This window comes from Acyrthosiphon pisum, chromosome A1 (genome assembly GCF_005508785.2).
Source record: "Acyrthosiphon pisum isolate AL4f chromosome A1, pea_aphid_22Mar2018_4r6ur, whole genome shotgun sequence".
Classification (NCBI taxonomy): Eukaryota; Metazoa; Arthropoda; class Insecta; order Hemiptera; family Aphididae; genus Acyrthosiphon; species Acyrthosiphon pisum.
The window spans coordinates 134,535,704-134,553,727 of record NC_042494.1 but is presented as its reverse complement, the minus strand read 5'-3'; the positions used below and the strand labels follow the sequence as shown (position 1 = coordinate 134,553,727).

Below are 18,024 nucleotides of genomic sequence, written 5' to 3'. Positions count from 1 at the left end.
TTGAAGGTCGGATCAAAGCCTGATTTTGAAAACTATAATTATAGAAACTAGAATATGCATTTGAAAAATGCGTAATATTTGTCCTTTTTCAAACGTATTTAAAACAGTTAAATAATTAAAATTATAGGTATTGTTTATTAATACAGAAAATGGTGTATGATGGTAGAACATTAGAATATTTATTATATATTTTATTATACAAATAGACGCAATAATAAACCACCACAATAACATTATTCAGATATTGAACACGAACGGCGTACGTAAGTCTAATAATACAAAAATATTGCTAAGGAAGTTTATGATTCGTTTATAAATAAACCGTTTAATAATATTCTGCTATAAAATAATATTAAATTAAAAATTTAGTTCTTAAGCTAAATTATTATGAAGGTCTACATCAATAAATTGAGTATTAGCCGAGTTATAAGCGTTCAAACAGCGAGAGTCGTATGACTCCCGTAAAATCGTGTAAACAGTAATCGGCGGCGGCGAAATTATGACGTCACGCGTATTTTTCAAATGCCCATAACTGCCTAAATATTGGACGCAAACAGTTTTTAGTGGTGCCTATAGTCTTTTATTATTTAGTTATATTTCCCAAAAATATAAAAAAAATTAATATATTTTCAGTTGTGTAGTCCTTTAATACACTTATTAAAGTGATTGATAAATTCTTATCTAATTTATATCCTATTTCAAAATATAATTTATCAGGGAACAACAAGTTTCTGTTCAAAAGTGTATATTCCCTTTGAACAATTGACCAACAAAACAGCTAGGTTCAAATTTGGACGTTTTTTGAGTTTGTCAGGTAAGTGCAGAATTGTTTTTATAGAATAATGGAGGAGAATATGCCTACAAGCAGATGCAGTCATCAGTCATGAATCATTATGCATAGAACTGTTATATATTATTTTGCACCGGAGTAAAAGTAAAAGTTGAAAATATAATTAAATGCTCATACCTAAGTTAATAATAATAAAAATTGATAACAGTATCTATACCTAATTAAAATTTCAATTTTACAATAATAAAGGCAATGAAAGATATTACAATGACACGTAACTAGGTATATAACTATAATAATCTCTAATTACTTATCACATATTTTACTCCAAAAATAGTATTATTAAAATGGAATAATCAAACATACCATAAAGTGTGCGTTTGCGAATTCCATATCTTCGTCATCTGGTTCCTCAGGAGTTTGTTGCTGTTCAACTTTTTCAATAAAACCCAAATGGCACGTCGGGCATGTAAAATCCTTAAAGAAGATATTATAGCATTAGCAAGTATTTATCAAAAGCTTTGTAGTTAACACATGTAATTGAAAAACTTAAAAACATACATCAGCTACGCTCCCTATTTCGGCATCACAGCTGTGGCAAAAATAGCGATTATCTGCAATACTGTCAATAGGTCTTGACGCACTATCCATTGTAAGTTAGGTAGGTATGCGGTACTACAATAAAAAGTAGTTGCCTGTTTCTGGCAAACTAACGTGTAACTCTCGTGAGAGTACGACAAGAATGACTAAACTTCGATCACTGAATAACGTATCAACCACACTATAATTGAAATATATTTAAAACGAACTATTTTTAATAAAATACTATTGTAAGAGTTTAGTCAAAAGTAGAATATTATGTTAAATACTTAAATCCTAAACACTAGAATTCGTAATTTTATAGTTTGTAGTTTGTACTGATAAGAAAATTACTTTTTTTAAGCACTCGCAGTCTTGGAGTTTCGCGTCATCATGAAATCGATTGTTTTCTAAACATATTATATATAAACATATTATTACATTAAATATATAAATGATGATAAATCTATTTTGTGATTAAACATTTATTACCATACTGAAAAAATGACGGGGTAAATAACTAAGCTTAAATATTTGACGAGGCGATTATCAAAAATAATTAGCAAGGTGTAAATTAAATAATATTTAAACAAACAAGATTTACAAATAATTGGGAATTTTAAAATTTTTAATGAACCAATCAAGTTACTCACCGAACGTTGGGAATAAACATCGATGTTTGTATCACAGTACAAATAACTGCAATTACTACGATGGTTGTCGCCGGACAGTGATGCGGCCACAGAACCTGCGGTCGACGGCCGTGATTTGCTTCGTTCTATAGGTTATGTGCGATGTTCAAAATTTAAACAATATGTTCTGGGGCGATTGCCTACACTGACCCACTGGTCATACTGATACGTTAGGACGGAAATTCAAAAAATTACGTATTCCGATTTCCGAATTCTAGGTAGATATATTCTAATTAAAAATTTTGGATTGTCATAAATTCATAACAATATCGTCCAGTCATTACTCGTTAACTCATGACTTCAGTCTACATTTAATCGTACTGTTAGGTGTTATGTGATTGTGGCCGGTCGTCGTTAGAATTTCGTCTGACATTGAACACAATAATATAATGTTTGCGTTAATAACTTCGGGCGTTTTAGCTTTGTCCTTAGTTTTAGTTACAGTTTTAAAATATAAATTCATAGCCAAGAAAAAATGTCTACTTGGCCGTCATGTTATTGTAACACAAATTATAAAGTTGTATATTGTTTACTGGTCCATTATATTTTCATTTTTTCAGGTTACTGGCGGTTCAAGTGGTATTGGTAAATGCATTGCATTGGAGGCTGCTAAGATAGGAGCAAATGTAACTATTGTTGCAAGAAATGAAAACAGACTTCGTTCAGCATTGGAAGAGATTAAAGGGCAATGTTCATATAATGATCAAAAATTCAACTATTTGTCTGGTACCTTTGTTATGTATTAAATACTTTGATAGGTACCTACTTCCTACCAAAACTAAAAAAAAAAAAATTATAAAATAACTATTCAAATAGGATATTTATCTTTATTTTATTAGTAAATGAATTAACTAGTAAATTTTAAAAAATATTACCTACAGCTACTAAATAAAATACTAACTAAAATTGTCAAACATTAATCTAATAAATAAGTAATATAATTGTTTGATTAGTTGATTTAGCGGGTGATTACAATATGGTGAAAACAACTCTTAATAATGCAATTGATGAGATGGGACCATTATGTTTGTTCATAAACTGTGCTGGTATGGCTATTTGTGGAACATTAGAAGACATTTCCTCAAATGATATTATGGTAATTTCAATTTTTAATGTAAAATATTATAAAAGTAATTATAAGTAATTAGTACCAATTGTAACAGAAAATGATCAATACTAATTTGATATCTACAATCCAAGCTACTAAAGCAATAGTGAATGAAATGAAACAAAATGGTTATGGAAGTATTGTAATTACTTCATCACTGGCATCCTTTTGTGGTATTTATGGTTTAAGTGTTTACTCTGCCACAAAATTTGCATTAAGAGGGTTTGCAGAAGCTTTAAGCATGGAAGTAAATACATATTGAGCATCTGAGGATACTTGAAGCAATATTTACCTTGTTGTTTTTTAAATCATTTATTTATTTGTAAACTTGTAGACAAAGAACTTTGGAATAAAAGTGACGTTGGCCTTGCCCCCTGATACGGATACCCCGGGGTATGCTAACGAGTCAAAAGACAAACCACTGGAAACATTATTGATTTCGGAAACAGCCAATTTGTTTACACCAGAAGAAGTAGGAAGACAAATTCTTCAAGACACATTAGTAATTTTAAAACAAATTTATTTTAGGACTCTATGATAAGCAAATTTCTTTTTTATACACTCTAAATGTATTATTTAGGATGGACGTTTCTTTAGCACTGTTGGTTTCGAAGGCCACATGATGACTATTTCTTGTGCAGGAATGGCTCCATACACTTCTTATTTAGAATTAATATGTCAGGTAAAAAAGATATTGATGATTATTTATTAATGTTACTGGCCACAGAATTTACTATTAAATTGTTATACATTTCAGGTTTTTTGTGCTGGAATTTTAAGGTTGATAACTGTTTACTACCAATCTACATTTGATAAAATAATTAAAAAATGTAAGTTAGATAGAGAACATCTAAAAAATAATAAAACATAGTATATAATGTATGCATAAAAAAAATTAAAAACCTTTATTTTCTACCTATACTTATATGGTTTTTGTTAATAAATATTTGTTATGAATGTTGAACGAAAGGTTTTAAATGTTTAAAATTCCTTGATTCTCTTAATTTATATAATTAGTGACTAAATAAAAACATATACTAAATTATAAATATATATTTTATAATATAATTATTATCGTATGGCATTATATGCAAACGTTACAAACTAGATACAGATATATATGTATAAATAATTCACACAAGAACAATATTAAACTTAAAATTATTGCTATGAGTAACTTTTCTATGTTGTCATCAGTTAAGGAGTCTAAAGTTGGATGTCAAGTGTCCTTATCCATTTGATCGCGTTGTCGGTTGCTTTGTATAGTTCATCCACTGTCCTGTTAAATGCGTGGAGAGGGCAACACTTATTATATGGGAGATAGACTGAACTGAGTGGCCACATTCACAGCCTATCTCTCATTTTACATTTATGAAGCGTCTCTCTAGAGCAACAATGTCCTGTGTGTAGACGATTAAGCGTTACCCACTCGTGACGGGCTAACTGATGTTCAGGAGCTAGGGTATCCAGGCTCTTAATTAGGCTGTAGTTGTCTATGGCAGAATTCTACCATTCTAGTTTCCATTCATCCATATCGTCATACTGATTTACAATGAGTTTGGTTATAGTTAGATTCATAGGCGTGCGCAGCCCTCTTGTTCAGGGTATGCAGAAGCAGTGGCGGATCCAGGAGGAGGGGGGGGCAAAAGGGACATTCTCCCCCCAATCGCCTTAGTTTCCCATTGTTTACAGTGTTTACACTGTGTTTAGCCAATTTTCTACTTTTTCCTCCCCCCCAAATTAAGCACTGGATTACCACAGACACCCCCTGAAAGTTATTTTAAGAATGTAAAGTTCTGATAAAATATATACACAATACACAAATAGTTTCGAGTTTAAACATAATAATATGTACACTCCTGGGCCGCACTATAATTAGTAATTATTTTTCTTGCGCACAAAAATTTTTTTTCTAAAAACGATTTTTGCCCCTCAAAGAGCTTCAGGGTATGCAGCTGCATACCCTGCATACCCCCTGCGCACGCCTATGGTTAGATTAGCAGGTTTTCTAGATTTTAGTCTAAGATTCTGGTTAAACGTGTCTTGGAAAGGATATGTTTGATAAATATTTTGACCATTCTCTGCATGCAGCTTTTTTACGCCGGATATATAGCGGTAGAATGTTGCAGAGGACTGGGAGCCATTCTATTGGAGTCGATTTGACAGTACCAGAGATGATACGCATAGAATGATTAAGTTGAACACCGACCTTGCTACAGTGCGAACTATTTAACCATACTGGGAAGGTACACTCTGCGGCAGAGTAGACTAGCGCCAAGGTCGACGTTCTCAGGGTGGGCATTGCTGTCCCCCAGGATGCTCCAGCTAGTTGATGAATAATGTTGTTTTGAGTTTTAAGCTTAGCAGCAGTATTTTCGATGTGATGTTTAAAAGTTAACTGTCTATCAAGCGTCACTCCTAGATATTTCGGTGTCGGATCATATCCAAGTCTTTTTCCACGAAATTTAATTTGGGGCTTGTATTTTGACAATCAGTTATTTAAGTGGAATGTAGTCACTACAGTTTTATTTTATAGTAAAACAATTATTATGAAATGTCATAAAAAAAATTAAATATATGTTGTTTAATTTAATTCGTTTATTTTGTTAGTAATAAAAACAATCACAAAAAGTAGCACCTTAATTTCAATCATTATTATCTTAAAAATTATTAATAGTGTTATTGAATACAAGTTTACAGAAGTATAATATAGAAAAATTAGTTATTACAAAACTATTCAAATTTTAAATGTTTTAATAATCTATACCTAATACATCTATAATAATAACAAAATTATGTTATGTAGAGCTCATTAAAGCTATAATTTATGAAGCACATCAAGGATTAAAGCAAATAAAGATATAATATAAAGGTGCATTGAAAGCATATTAAATATATGTTTAATATCTATTTTCATAAATTAATTTCAATGTAAAGTATGGACAATTTTATAAAAAATTATATTAATGTAAATCGAAACCTCATATATTTTATCTACTAATAGATTGTTTTTTTAATCCATAAATTTTGGATAGTAAAATTTGTAAAAAAAATTTTTTAGTTTGAACGATTTGTTTGAAGGGATAATTTACCAATTATTAAATACTAATCATGACTATCTATTCTTTATTCAACATAAGAAGCAACAATGATCTGTGTATTGTCTATCGGTGGTTGATTAAGTTGGGGAACAGTTGCATGTAAGCTAACTGACAAAATGGGTTTGCTCCTCATGCTGAATAGAGTATATATTACAGGTCAAATTTAAATGTTAAATAATAACTGTATTCTATATAGTTTTCTATAATTAACAAATATAACTAAAACAATAAAGTTAGACAAGTGGTTAAATAGTAAATACTATATGTAACATTAATAATATTTAAAAAAATATAAAATATGGTGTAATTTAATTGTTTAACATTTTGTTAGATTGACTATTATACAGAATATATTATATTAAATATAAAAAAAATTGTAACAATTTTTACTGAATGCATTTCAATTTAGATATTATGTATGCTTAAATTTAAAATAAATGTATACATATAACAGATCCTTAATAATCTGAAAGCAAGCTGAATTCATATTATTATAGATTAAAGAGAGGGGGCAGTTGCAGTAGGATAAGATGGATTAAATGCCGGTTGTTGTATATTCACATCTGGGTAAGGTAATTGAGATTGGTTATACATTTGCATTTGAGGATACAACGATGGCTGACCAGAGATAAGTGCTGGGTCTGTTTGTTGTGGATATGGAGAAGTAAAAGGGGGTTGACCATATGGTGGAGGAACTTGCTGTGCGAAGCCAGGTATAGGAGCAGGTACATTTATAGGATTAATAGAATTTGTAGGGAATTGGCCATTTGAAGGATCGTTTTGATTAGGTGATTGAATTGGAATACCAAATTGAGGTGCATCTTGGGCAATAGTTAATGGAATATTACCCATTGTAATTTTCACGTTAACGTCAGTGTTTTCATACATACCCCCAGCAACAGCTTCTACCTGTAAACAAATAAATGTTTAAAAATGTCACATAATTGCAAATAACAGATTAAAATTACTATTATAAATATTATTTATATTACATTTAATATGTACTGGTCAGTTATAATTCCACAATACTTTAGATTAGAGAACATCAAACTATTTGGAACTATCATTTGCTCAGTCCAAGTTTTAGAAGCATGAGCTTCAATACCTTGTAAACGTAAAACTGCAAGCTCGGATGAACTAGAGTTTGTTTTTTCACTAGGGTGCCTTGCTTTAAATAATAGGTCCTAAAAAAATTAAATATGTTTTAATAAAATCATAAAAATACACCACATTAGAGCATTACTCGTTTCAACTTAATTTTGACAGCATCAATTGTTACATTACTATTGTTATCCAGTTCAACAGTAAGAGGTATAATTTGTCCAGGTACAAAACCACTATAAGGAAGACAGACTACCAATGTGGTTGGACCAGACTCGCAACAACAGCAACAATAAAACTTTTCTTTTTCTTCTTTTTTGGGTTCCTAAAAATGGGCCAGTAACAAATCTTAATAATAGTGTATAAACTATTATTTTACATCAGATAAAATATTCTAAAACCTAATGCTATATGGGTTGAGTAACTAGTTAAATTATTATGTTAAAACTATTTTGAAAGATAATGTGAAAAATTGTGTAATGTTTTATATTTAAATAATGGAAAGAAAATAATCAAATATATGAAATATGGGTACAATTGCATAAACAATAAGAATTGAGTTTCATATCGAAAACCCACTAATGAAAAATAATATACACTTTGTTTTATACAGGGAACAATGATTTAAGTGATTCAGAAGAAAATATTCTCTAGATTACATAAATATAATACTTGCAGCTAATGATGGTTCGTCATTTAAATTTAAAGGAGAAATAACTTGAAAAGTTGTTTCTGTTTCTTTATCCTTTGCCCAAGGAATATCAATTGTAACTTTTGCTGTGTAACGAACATGTCCATGTTCGCCATTAAATGTTGATGGTAACTGATGAGGTAAAGAAATATTAAATGGATAAACCCGTTCACCTGCTTCTAATTGCGATTCACCTTAAAAATAATGATTAAATATAAATAATAATAAAAAAATATTTTTATTTAAGATTCTTGACAACTCAACTTTTACCAAGTTGCAGTATAAAGTGATAAAATACAAAATAAGTGTTATAAAATCAAATCATTTTCATTTACCTCCGCCTCCAACCAAAGTCATTTTATTTTCAAAATATTCTTCCTCAGCATCATAAATGACAGAGTAGTTTTGAGTTTCCCCATTATCGCTTCTACGAGATTCTTGTTCAGTCCATGAAACTTTAGCTTCTCCTCGAAATTTCAATTTAATACCTAAAATAACATACAGTTGTGGTCGTCACTTTAAGCATGAAAAATAAACCATATTCTTACTCTTATAATAAATCACTTACCTCTTATTTTTACAGAACTACTAGTAGCTACCAATACTCTTCCAGTAAGAGATTGGCCGGGCGTAAATACTGCCGTAGGATTATCAAAGATGATTTGTAAACTTGTCACACCCATTGTAATATAAAATAAATAGTATATTATATTTATTGGGTACAAAAAGTAAACCGTCAGCCTGATGACAATTAAATTGACTGTGCTCTAAATGACAATAAAAGTAATTAAACAACAAGTATATAATTGTAATCGACTGCCTGTGAATCTTATATTACTATCATATAATATTCAAATGACTAATTTTATGGTAGGTAGTATTGAAGTATGTAATTAAGTAGGAGGTATGCCACAGTGCCAGAGTTATGAGTAGCGGGTGAGTACAGTCATCGTCCTGCTGACAGTATAGGAGTCGCGGATAGGCGGGATAGCAGTTAAAAATAACATCTTGAGTCGTATCAACCATTTTCTTATCATACCGGTCATTAAATATCTTCAAACCACGGACTAAGATAGTACTATCTTAGTCCGTGCTTCAAACCATTTGTTCGATGGTTGTAGGTGAGCTCGTTAACAGGTAGGCCTAAGTATTTACGTATACCGTGGTATTTTTTAGTTACTCCTTGATTCCGTGATAGTGTAATGTTAAATTTGTTATCAAAATATTACCTTCAATATTGCATAATAAAAATAATAATATTTTATTATATTATATATGTACAATTTTTTTGCATTTATATTTCACAAGTTTTTTTAATCCAAAAATCTTTTATAATGTGCTAAATTACTTGTTTCAGTTATACAATTTAATCTGCACTGAAGCAATTAATTACTTTTTAAATTTAATTTTCATTAATTTCTGAAATGCCTTACTATTAAATCATATTTTATCAGATTAAAAAGTTTTCTTAATTTTAAGGTGTAAAAATTATTTTAAATTGTATAGTTACAAACAAATAAGTAAGTATTTGTAATGGTTCAGACACATGCATAAATATATGATTTTAACAATTGTTGTCTATGCTCTATGAGATTATTGTACTTAAACTAATGATGCATGATGCATATTGGATATTATGATAATAAGTCTCAAGGACTCATTGTTTTTCTATTGCTTGTTAAATTCTTAAATGTCAATGCATATTACAATTTTATTCTAAATAGTTAATTTTTTTTACCATTTAGTTATGATAATATCAAAAGGTTATATTTGGAATACCGAATATTTAGCTTCTTATGTATTTGCCTATATAATTTTGTATATTACATATTTTATGTCATTGCTTTCTTAATACCGATTTTCTTTCATATTTTAACAAATGATGTGTACATAAAGTCTTAAGATGACATTATTAGATACCACTTAATAGATTTTCTTTGATATTCATGACAATATAGTAAAACACTAAAATATTCTTGGCTTCTTGCAGATCAGTTTTATTTTATTAGGATGTGATCACCTTTTGTATAAATGAAATAAAATAAGATACAGTCATTATGTTAGATTATATTAAAACTTAAACAAAAAAACAAAAACTGATAGTTCAGTAATAAAAACTTAATTTCATAAATAAATACTGAAATGTTTAATTAGGTATACTTCACACTCTAATATTTATATTTTGTTTTGTCTATTTTCCAATATATTTTACAACAGTTACAGACTGATGTGAAAAATTGGCTCTAGCAATCATACAATTTAGACCACATATAACAAAAATATTTGTCTTTAGTAATAACGAATATCATTAATTAACCCATTAGCGTCCAGCGTTGCCATGTGGCAACGTTTATAGGCTCTATTTAAAAAAAAAATTTTATTTTAATATGAGTGTGTTTATTGAAGTTGTCAACAAAAATTTATTGAAAATTTAAAAAAAAAATAATTTGGGCGCTAATGGGTTAATTCAACATTGCCCAAAAGGTATTTCCTTGTTTTTAGCTCCAAATCTTAACAGCCATAACTCTTAAGGTTCTTAGTTCTCTTGCCTTCCGTCCTACATTCATGTATAATTCTTTATTACACATCAGAATTTGAAGGTCTACCTACATACATTTTCTCACCAGTTTTAGTTAATTTTCCATGAGCAATAGTAAAATACAATCTCCATAATATATTTTATTATACTTTATGGTAGATTATCAAAGAACTGCTATTATTTTTTTCTACACATATCCACATAATATTATACTCTATTCAAGTTATGAACACGGCATACTCGGCGGCTGAATTGTGCGCTGGTTCATGATATCACTACACTGCAGACATATAGATGATCAACTTGTCGGAGGTGACAAATAGGTATTATTTAATTGCAGGCCGATGAAAACTGGTTGTGGTCGAATACGGTTCTTAACTTAAATAGAGTATACAAAATAATATGTAGTATTATAGTATGACATAGTCGTTAAAAAAATATTATTTTCTTTACTAAATTTTTTATGAATTATTTAAGCTCTCTTAAAATTCTTAATTAAATTTTTTTTTTATTATAGGCAACAAAATATGAAATTGGACACATCATCTCATAGAGTATAATAATTAATTCTATGAATTCACATGAATTGAATATTGTGTAAGCATTTGTGCTTAATATGTCATATGGTGGAAGCAGTGGACAAGAAAGTGATAAAAATGGTATATTCTATTATATATATATTATATATAACAATAATTACTACTTGTGTCCTAAGTGTATTCCGTTTTTATTGAAGCAAGAAAGTGCTACTATATATAATATATATATATATTTTTTATTAATTATTTTTATTATTATTTATAGGGTTTTCATACATTGATGACATTCCAGTTAAAATTATTGAAAAATACAAGCCTCCCAAAAAGATAGCATTACCTGGTGTACTACAACATAAGCCTACATCTAATGCATTAAAAACCCAGGTAATACAATATTACAATATTCTAGATAAGTGTAGATTAAATTATGCGTTAATTTTCTGATGTGTGACTATTTTTGTATTAGTATGATTTTAATTTGGAAAAAAATGTACTTGAGAAAATGACAATATGGAGCAAAATGAGAGAAGAAGCTCAAACTAAACGCCATTCACAGGCTGCTGAGTTCAAAACACAAGATTATTTAGATTTAGATAAGTTGACGCTATTAAATCCAACACAACCACAAAATACTCAAGTTTTACAACCAATACCTGCTCAACAAATGAACTTTAAAATGTCTTCATATGACACCATGCTCACAAAAAATATAAATATATCAGATTTCGAGTCCGATACATCCAGTCCATTTGACAACATGGAATTAAAAACTATTAATGATTTAGAAGAATTAGCTTCTGTCTTAAAACCAACATCAACTTACAGTAATACCAATATTAAAAATGTTCAACCATCTGATATAAATGTGTCTCAATATTATCCAAAACCTATTTACAATAATTATCCAGAACATTTTAGTAGCAATGAATTTTTACATAGTCCTAATACTAAAACAAACCAGACTATTAGTTCTATTCGCATGTCCAATTTAAATGTTTTTGATGATAAAAATAATAAAGCAGATTTGCCACCTGTTACTATGCCAAATATTTTATTACAATTGGAAGCTGATTTAAATACTTCAAAGTTTAATGATGAATCACCAGTAAGTGTTATAAACCTGAAAGAATTATTATTGTAAACAAACTAACCTTTCTTTCAGAATGATCCACAAAAATCTCAACCACACATTACAACAAATGGGTCTAAATCACCTACATGTTCATTTCCTAATCCATACAGATCACTTTCTCCAACTAGCCAATGTCTTGCTGATCAAATGCATCAAATGGGCTTTTCTTTATCGCGTGCTGCACGAGCGTGTAAACTATTTGGTAAAGATGAATCAAAGGTATGTAACGTAGTTATTTAATCATCTAACATAATTCTAACTATCTATTATAATTTCAAGGTGATAGAGTTTTTAATTCAAATACATTCCATTGAGGAGACTAGTGGTTATACTGCTGATCGTGTAGAACAAGCATTGGTGGTTAATAATTTTAACGCTGATCATGCAATTACTTTTCTTAAAAATGTTGATAGGCTTATTGATTTTGGATTTCGAGAAGAAAATATATGCAGTGCATTAGTGAAGTGCAATAACGATCCTGATAAAGCACTTGATAGTCTTGTGTCTTATTAAGTAAAATAATATGCACGAGAATACATTAACCTGTACGATAACTATGTATTGTTCAGAATTATCATTGACAGCCAAACAGGTGTGTTCGATTTATTGTGATATATACATTAAAAACGTGTTACAAAAATTGAAACATATTTTAAAATGGTATACATGTATAATTATTATAATAATCTTTTTATTTCATGTAATGATCGCTTTACACTGCTTTATGTTCCCTACTTATATTCTGTTATAAAATTTTAGTATAATATGAATGATTTTATGTATACATATTTTTACTATATAAATTTTTATTATTTTATTTTTAGAGAAAATAATTATATAATTAATATACATGTGTACCTTAAATGTTACTTTTTTTGTTAAATTACGTATTACCTTTTCTCTTATAATTTATTATATTTTTTTATTATTAAAAATATAAATGCTGTTTTTATTTTATGTCCTCTGAATACTTCAACAATCATTATTTATCGACTATCAGTTATCATAATATTATATGATTAAAAATTCAAATGAAAAAAATAAAATATAATTTTAAGCATCGTATGTTCACAATTTCAATGTACTTCTATTTTATTAGAAAATTTTAACTTGTAAATTGTAATCAATACCAACCAGGTGGTATATTATATGTACCTAGGTGGTATTTGGAAATGTATAGGTACTTACAAGTATATACATCAACCAGTGTTGGGTAAGTTACTTTACTCGTTACTAAGAGATAAATGTAATTAAGTTACTTTACTTGTTACTCAAATGAAATTGTAATGAAATTACTTTACTTTTCAAATAGAAAAGCAACTCATTACTTTCTCGTTACAAAAATAAAATTTTTTTTTAATTTCTTGGCAATAATCTTCTGCAGGAAAATTGAACAAGCAAATCCTTTATAAAACCTGTATAGTTAATAGGATCATATAAAATGTAGTCTTCAACACAAGCTATATTCATAGGAAACCTATTTAAAGGAACAATAAATTTAATTAACTGTTCTCGTGATTTACGGTGCAATTAGACATTTCAAATATCAAAACCATTGAAAACTGAATTGTGCCGAGTTAAGATTGGTAAACACAATAATACCCGCATTATACATATATTTTTTTTCAATTCACAATATATAGGTAGGTAGGTACTTACTTAATAATTCGAAACTGTAACGCGTTTTTCTATAGAAGTTTTTCTATCATTACATTTTCGTTACTTGGAAATAATTCTAATGAAATTATGTAACGCGTTACAAGCAAAGTAATGCGTTACTTTCGTTACGCTACTACCCAACACTGACATCAACTAAATAATTACTTCATTGTACATAGATGCCAAAAATATGTAAATAAAAATAATAATACCTAATGTTAAATGTTAATGATTTATTAGTTAAATGTTATAACATTAACTCAAAAGTTTTATTTAGTCAGATTTATTTTTATCTTTTATGTCTTGAATATTTAGACTTGTTTAATTTATCTTAATTCCTATACTTAATAACATTTTCAAAATATTTTGACTCATTTTGAGCTGTTTACGTACATTTCAAATTTACAACATTTTTTAGTTTTTTTTTCTATAAATGTCAATAACAATTTTATTTGTTCTGTCAAAAAGAAATAAAATTAAATACAAGGCTTCTGATATATTGTTACAATAGCAGTTAAAAAGTATCAAAATAGGCACAAATTTTTTTTAGGATTTTAAGTTTGATTTTTGACGTAATTTATTAAATTGAATATTTATAAATTAGTAGTTAAACGTTTATAAAATGTTCATATTTTATTACTAAGGATTGAAAAAGTTAAAACAGGGTTCCATGTAAATAGGTTATTATATTTTAATTATTTTATTTGCAATAATATTATCAATTTTGTACTTGTCCTTAAGTGTCCTCGCTGTGGCGATATAAACTTCTGTTTTTTAAATAAGAACCTCCCTTTTTTACTGTAAATTATTTAGAGGATAATTTTTTTTTATCTAATTGATGAGTAGTTTCTTAGTTATCAAAATATTTGTGTTAAGAATAATAGTCCTTAAAAATGATTTTACATGAATATAAAATAGATATAAGACTGTATCTAGTATTTATTATACTTGCAGGGCCGTTTTTAAAAATCATTAACATTGATATATGAATATTAATGACTACAATTTTCAAATCACTATAACCCTCCATATCTTATAAACTCATTACCATGGAACTTTTATCCTTAGAATACAAAGTTGAATAACTCTAAAACTACCCCTATAAATGTTGATTCTGATATATCAAAAATGTCAGGAAATTATCCACTGTATAATTTACAGTTGAAAATGGGTTATTCTTATTTGAAAAACAGAAGTTTGTACCTTCATAGAACACTCTTTAGGTAGTACAAAAAAATCTTAAGAATTTGAAAATATGGTCTTATAGTATATTATTTAAAAATTCCAAATATCAGATTTTGAATAATTGCATTATTGAAGAAAAAGGAAGTTGGCATGCTTGGCGAATTACCCTGTATATAATTTTGATTGAAATTCTTGAAATTTGATTTAATTATCAATGAACTGATCTCTGCACATTTTACATCAAAATTTCCAGAACTTATCTAAATATAAACTTCGTAAAAACTTAGAAATTAGAAAAGGCAACATTGGGGGATATTGTATAAAAAATAAGTATTGAAAGCGAATAATATACACCTCAGGATTTATTCAAGAGGCAATCAATACATTATGTGAAGAAAAACAATTTTTTGCACGGATAAATAGTTTGTTTTATTAAAAAAAGAAAAAAGATTTTTTTCTAATTTGTGTAAAATAAATTTGAAATGTACTGAATTAATGGTAATAAAATATAATAATCAAAAATGTTAATACTAAAATGTATGTATGAGTGTATGACCAATGAAAAAAAATATGAGGGAGGTAGAAAAATTGTCTAGATTCAACTGATTCAAGTATTCAACACTGTATCGACTAAAACTGATAGGTACATATTATTACATATTATATCGTATAGGTATATAGGTAATATGCATTATGCGCTGACTGACAAGATAACGTTCCTCCACACTTCCACAGAATAACAGAATTTACTTAAAATGTAATTAAAATTTCTCAGATCTAACAGCATTGCAGCAGGTAAGTTAGTAACAAAATATTTTTAAGATTCTTAGCATGGCGGTGTTAAATGAATTGGCTTACACAATCATGTGTGATGTGTGTCTGACGACAATCTGACGTCACCTTTAGGAGCAGTTAAAATGCTCTGATTTTCAATATATTTTTATTTTTTTGGTTACAATATGAACTACTGAATTTGAAAAACCTTGTTTTCAGTCCTTAAGTTTAAAAATCAAAGATTTTATAATTTTTTAACAACATAATAATTTTTGTGATTTTGGTAAATGTTGTCAAAGTTGAACTTTAAATGCTTATAAAAAAAAATTGTGCCTTTGTATCTTTAATATTTTATAAACACTTATGAGGAAAACGAGGAACCTTGTAAGTTGTATTGAATGTTCAAGCTATTTGACATGACAAAAATATTTTATTGATAGATATTTATAAAAAAAAAAAAACGTAAGAACATTGATAATTTCAAATGCCTAATAGCTGATAGCTCAAATACGAGTACATTCAAAATATTTTTAAATTTTACCATGTACCTATAGAAAATTCTAATATAACTATATAAGCATTTAATGACAATTTCAAGTACCTATATCTATGGTTACTTGTTGTGAATTAATAATTTGCAATTTTCTCGATTTTGACGAATTTTGTCAAAATTCCAACTTCAGGCGTTTATAAAAAACTGTTCTGAATTACGTTCCATTTTTTTTAAAATTACACTAATAACAACTTATGAGTAACCTTGTATTACATTTTCATGTCTTTTGGCCGAACAAACTATCTTTTATCGGAATTAATTTAAAAAAAACTAACACAAATTGAAAATTTCTTACGCCTATAAATAGTTTTTGAAAATTTTAAAGTAAATTATAATATAAAAATTCGATGAAATTTTATTGCCGAAGGGTGGGCGTGTGGACCATGGATATTCCTAGAAATATTTTGACCGAAGTGGTATTTAAATACTTCACTGCGCCAGTGTTCAGTGATTGTTATTTTGTTATTATTCAACAAATATTAATCGTAGACATTTTAAACATTCTATAATAACTTGAATTATTCATTTCTATATCTAGGCCCTAGACGATTAATTTTTCAAAATATTTTGTTTAAATTTAACTTATTTATAGTTATTGCCTATTGGTACCACAAACCTATTCATACCGTTTTGTGGTAGGTACTAGCCACTAGGTTGCATTGACTTATATAAATTAATAACAGGTATAGTTAGTAATATTATGATAAATACTATAAAATACATATTATATGCGATTTGTCTTTGAAAAAGTTCAACCTATTATAGGTACCTACTGTATTAAATAAATAATAAAATAATATTATACATATTACATATAGGTACATATTATATGAATAATAATAGTTTTTTTATTATGTACATAATTTAAGAGAATATTTGTAAAAATGTAAATTATTTTGTAAATTGTATACGTAAAAAGGATAATACTTCATTACGTTAGGTATAAGAAAAATAAATATAAATAACGTTTTACTTAAACACTAGGTACCTAAGCTATGTTTTTGATTATTTGCTTTTTCTTATTTATTCATTTTCTGTAGAAAGATTCATTCGATTTTGTGAATGACTTCAGTAGGTATAAAAATCCATCAATCTTAAAATCGACTGCAATACATCATTATATTTTATAAATATTAAATTATCAAATATCAATTAATGTGAACTCAGTTAAAGTAGGTAGTAGGTACTAGGTATAAATGTATTATGCATAATACCTTTATGGCTTTATTCGCAATAATATATGTTGGATATAAGTATACGCACAAAATATATTATGCTCGAAGAAAATCAACCGTAATATAACAAATAAAATTGAAAAAAACGACTCAAGTTTTTAAGTACCTACCTAGGTAATATTCTTAAAGGCCGGTTTAATTTTATTAAAATAATGAAAAATAAATAAAAACTATTTAGTCTTACCCTATAATATAGGTATTTAAATATAAGCCTATATATTATATAGCAGAATATAGGTGGGAGATGATAGGAATATTTCGGCACCCTCGATAATATGTTATGATAGTATAGTAACACCCTTAGGGCCCATTCACATGGACGCGTATCATACGCGACGTATCGTAC

General features: G+C 28.1%; 4 protein-coding genes across 8 annotated transcripts in view; 2 read left to right on the top strand and 2 right to left on the bottom strand.

Moving 5' to 3' along the window:
- The window catches only part of LOC100163342 (E3 ubiquitin-protein ligase RNF126), a 9,619-nt gene extending 7,471 nt beyond the window's left edge, over nucleotides 1-2,148 (bottom strand). The window contains exons 1-4 of one of the 3 annotated variants that reach the window (XM_008189225.3): nucleotides 2,023-2,148; nucleotides 1,724-1,779; nucleotides 1,352-1,571; nucleotides 1,157-1,267 (exon numbers count right to left, since the gene is read on the bottom strand). In XM_008189225.3, the coding sequence (XP_008187447.1) occupies nucleotides 1,157-1,267; nucleotides 1,352-1,441 (201 nt within the window). In that variant the 5' untranslated portion in view covers nucleotides 1,442-1,571; nucleotides 1,724-1,779; nucleotides 2,023-2,148. Of the gene's footprint in view, nucleotides 1-1,156; nucleotides 1,268-1,351; nucleotides 1,572-1,723; nucleotides 1,780-1,861 lie in introns of all 3 variants that reach the window. The other 2 variants (XM_008189226.3, XM_016807970.2) reach the window with 2 other exon arrangements.
- Nucleotides 2,149-2,285: 137 nt separating this feature from the next.
- Nucleotides 2,286-4,133, top strand: LOC100168144 (3-ketodihydrosphingosine reductase). Of its 3 annotated transcripts, XM_001945543.4 has the most exons (7): nucleotides 2,286-2,561; nucleotides 2,622-2,787; nucleotides 3,015-3,157; nucleotides 3,225-3,416; nucleotides 3,504-3,671; nucleotides 3,750-3,851; nucleotides 3,927-4,133. In XM_001945543.4, the coding sequence occupies exons 1-7, from the start codon at nucleotides 2,451-2,453 to the stop codon at nucleotides 4,038-4,040; spliced, it is 996 nt and encodes a 331-aa protein (XP_001945578.1). In that variant the 5' UTR covers nucleotides 2,286-2,450; the 3' UTR covers nucleotides 4,041-4,133.
- A 2,579-nt stretch (nucleotides 4,134-6,712) lies between these two features.
- Nucleotides 6,713-9,093, bottom strand: LOC100159260 (arrestin domain-containing protein 3). The gene is made up of 6 exons (XM_001945486.5): nucleotides 8,631-9,093; nucleotides 8,398-8,550; nucleotides 8,048-8,256; nucleotides 7,514-7,696; nucleotides 7,263-7,454; nucleotides 6,713-7,179 (listed from the first exon to the last, which is right to left on the bottom strand). Exons 1-6 carry the CDS (start codon nucleotides 8,743-8,745, stop codon nucleotides 6,769-6,771), a joined length of 1,263 nt encoding a protein of 420 aa, XP_001945521.1. The 5' UTR covers nucleotides 8,746-9,093; the 3' UTR covers nucleotides 6,713-6,768.
- Nucleotides 9,094-9,340: 247 nt separating this feature from the next.
- Nucleotides 9,341-13,207, top strand: LOC100161307 (ubiquitin-associated protein 1). Its single transcript, XM_001945426.5, has 6 exons — nucleotides 9,341-9,582; nucleotides 11,119-11,260; nucleotides 11,406-11,524; nucleotides 11,607-12,245; nucleotides 12,303-12,491; nucleotides 12,552-13,207. The coding sequence occupies exons 2-6, from the start codon at nucleotides 11,218-11,220 to the stop codon at nucleotides 12,783-12,785; spliced, it is 1,224 nt and encodes a 407-aa protein (XP_001945461.1). The 5' UTR covers nucleotides 9,341-9,582; nucleotides 11,119-11,217; the 3' UTR covers nucleotides 12,786-13,207.
- The last annotated feature ends 4,817 nt before the right edge of the window (nucleotides 13,208-18,024 follow it).

Excerpts from the sequence above, each read along its gene's own strand:
- LOC100168144 (XM_001945543.4), top strand. The coding sequence starts at position 2,451 with ATGTTTGCGTTAATAACTTCGGGCGTTTTAGCTTTGTCCTTAGTTTTA. Across the intron at positions 3,158-3,224 it reads TTTCCTCAAATGATATTATG|AAAATGATCAATACTAATTT; the intron begins GTAATTTCAATT and ends CAATTGTAACAG. Across the intron at positions 3,672-3,749 it reads AAATTCTTCAAGACACATTA|GATGGACGTTTCTTTAGCAC; the intron begins GTAATTTTAAAA and ends TGTATTATTTAG.
- LOC100159260 (XM_001945486.5), bottom strand. The coding sequence starts at position 8,745 with ATGGGTGTGACAAGTTTACAAATCATCTTTGATAATCCTACGGCAGTA. Across the intron at positions 8,551-8,630 it reads TAGTTCTGTAAAAATAAGAG|GTATTAAATTGAAATTTCGA; the intron begins GTAAGTGATTTA and ends ATGTTATTTTAG. Across the intron at positions 7,455-7,513 it reads TCAAAATTAAGTTGAAACGA|GACCTATTATTTAAAGCAAG; the intron begins GTAATGCTCTAA and ends TAATTTTTTTAG.
- LOC100161307 (XM_001945426.5), top strand. The coding sequence starts at position 11,218 with ATGTCATATGGTGGAAGCAGTGGACAAGAAAGTGATAAAAATG. Across the intron at positions 12,246-12,302 it reads AGTTTAATGATGAATCACCA|AATGATCCACAAAAATCTCA; the intron begins GTAAGTGTTATA and ends CCTTTCTTTCAG. Across the intron at positions 12,492-12,551 it reads TTGGTAAAGATGAATCAAAG|GTGATAGAGTTTTTAATTCA; the intron begins GTATGTAACGTA and ends TATAATTTCAAG.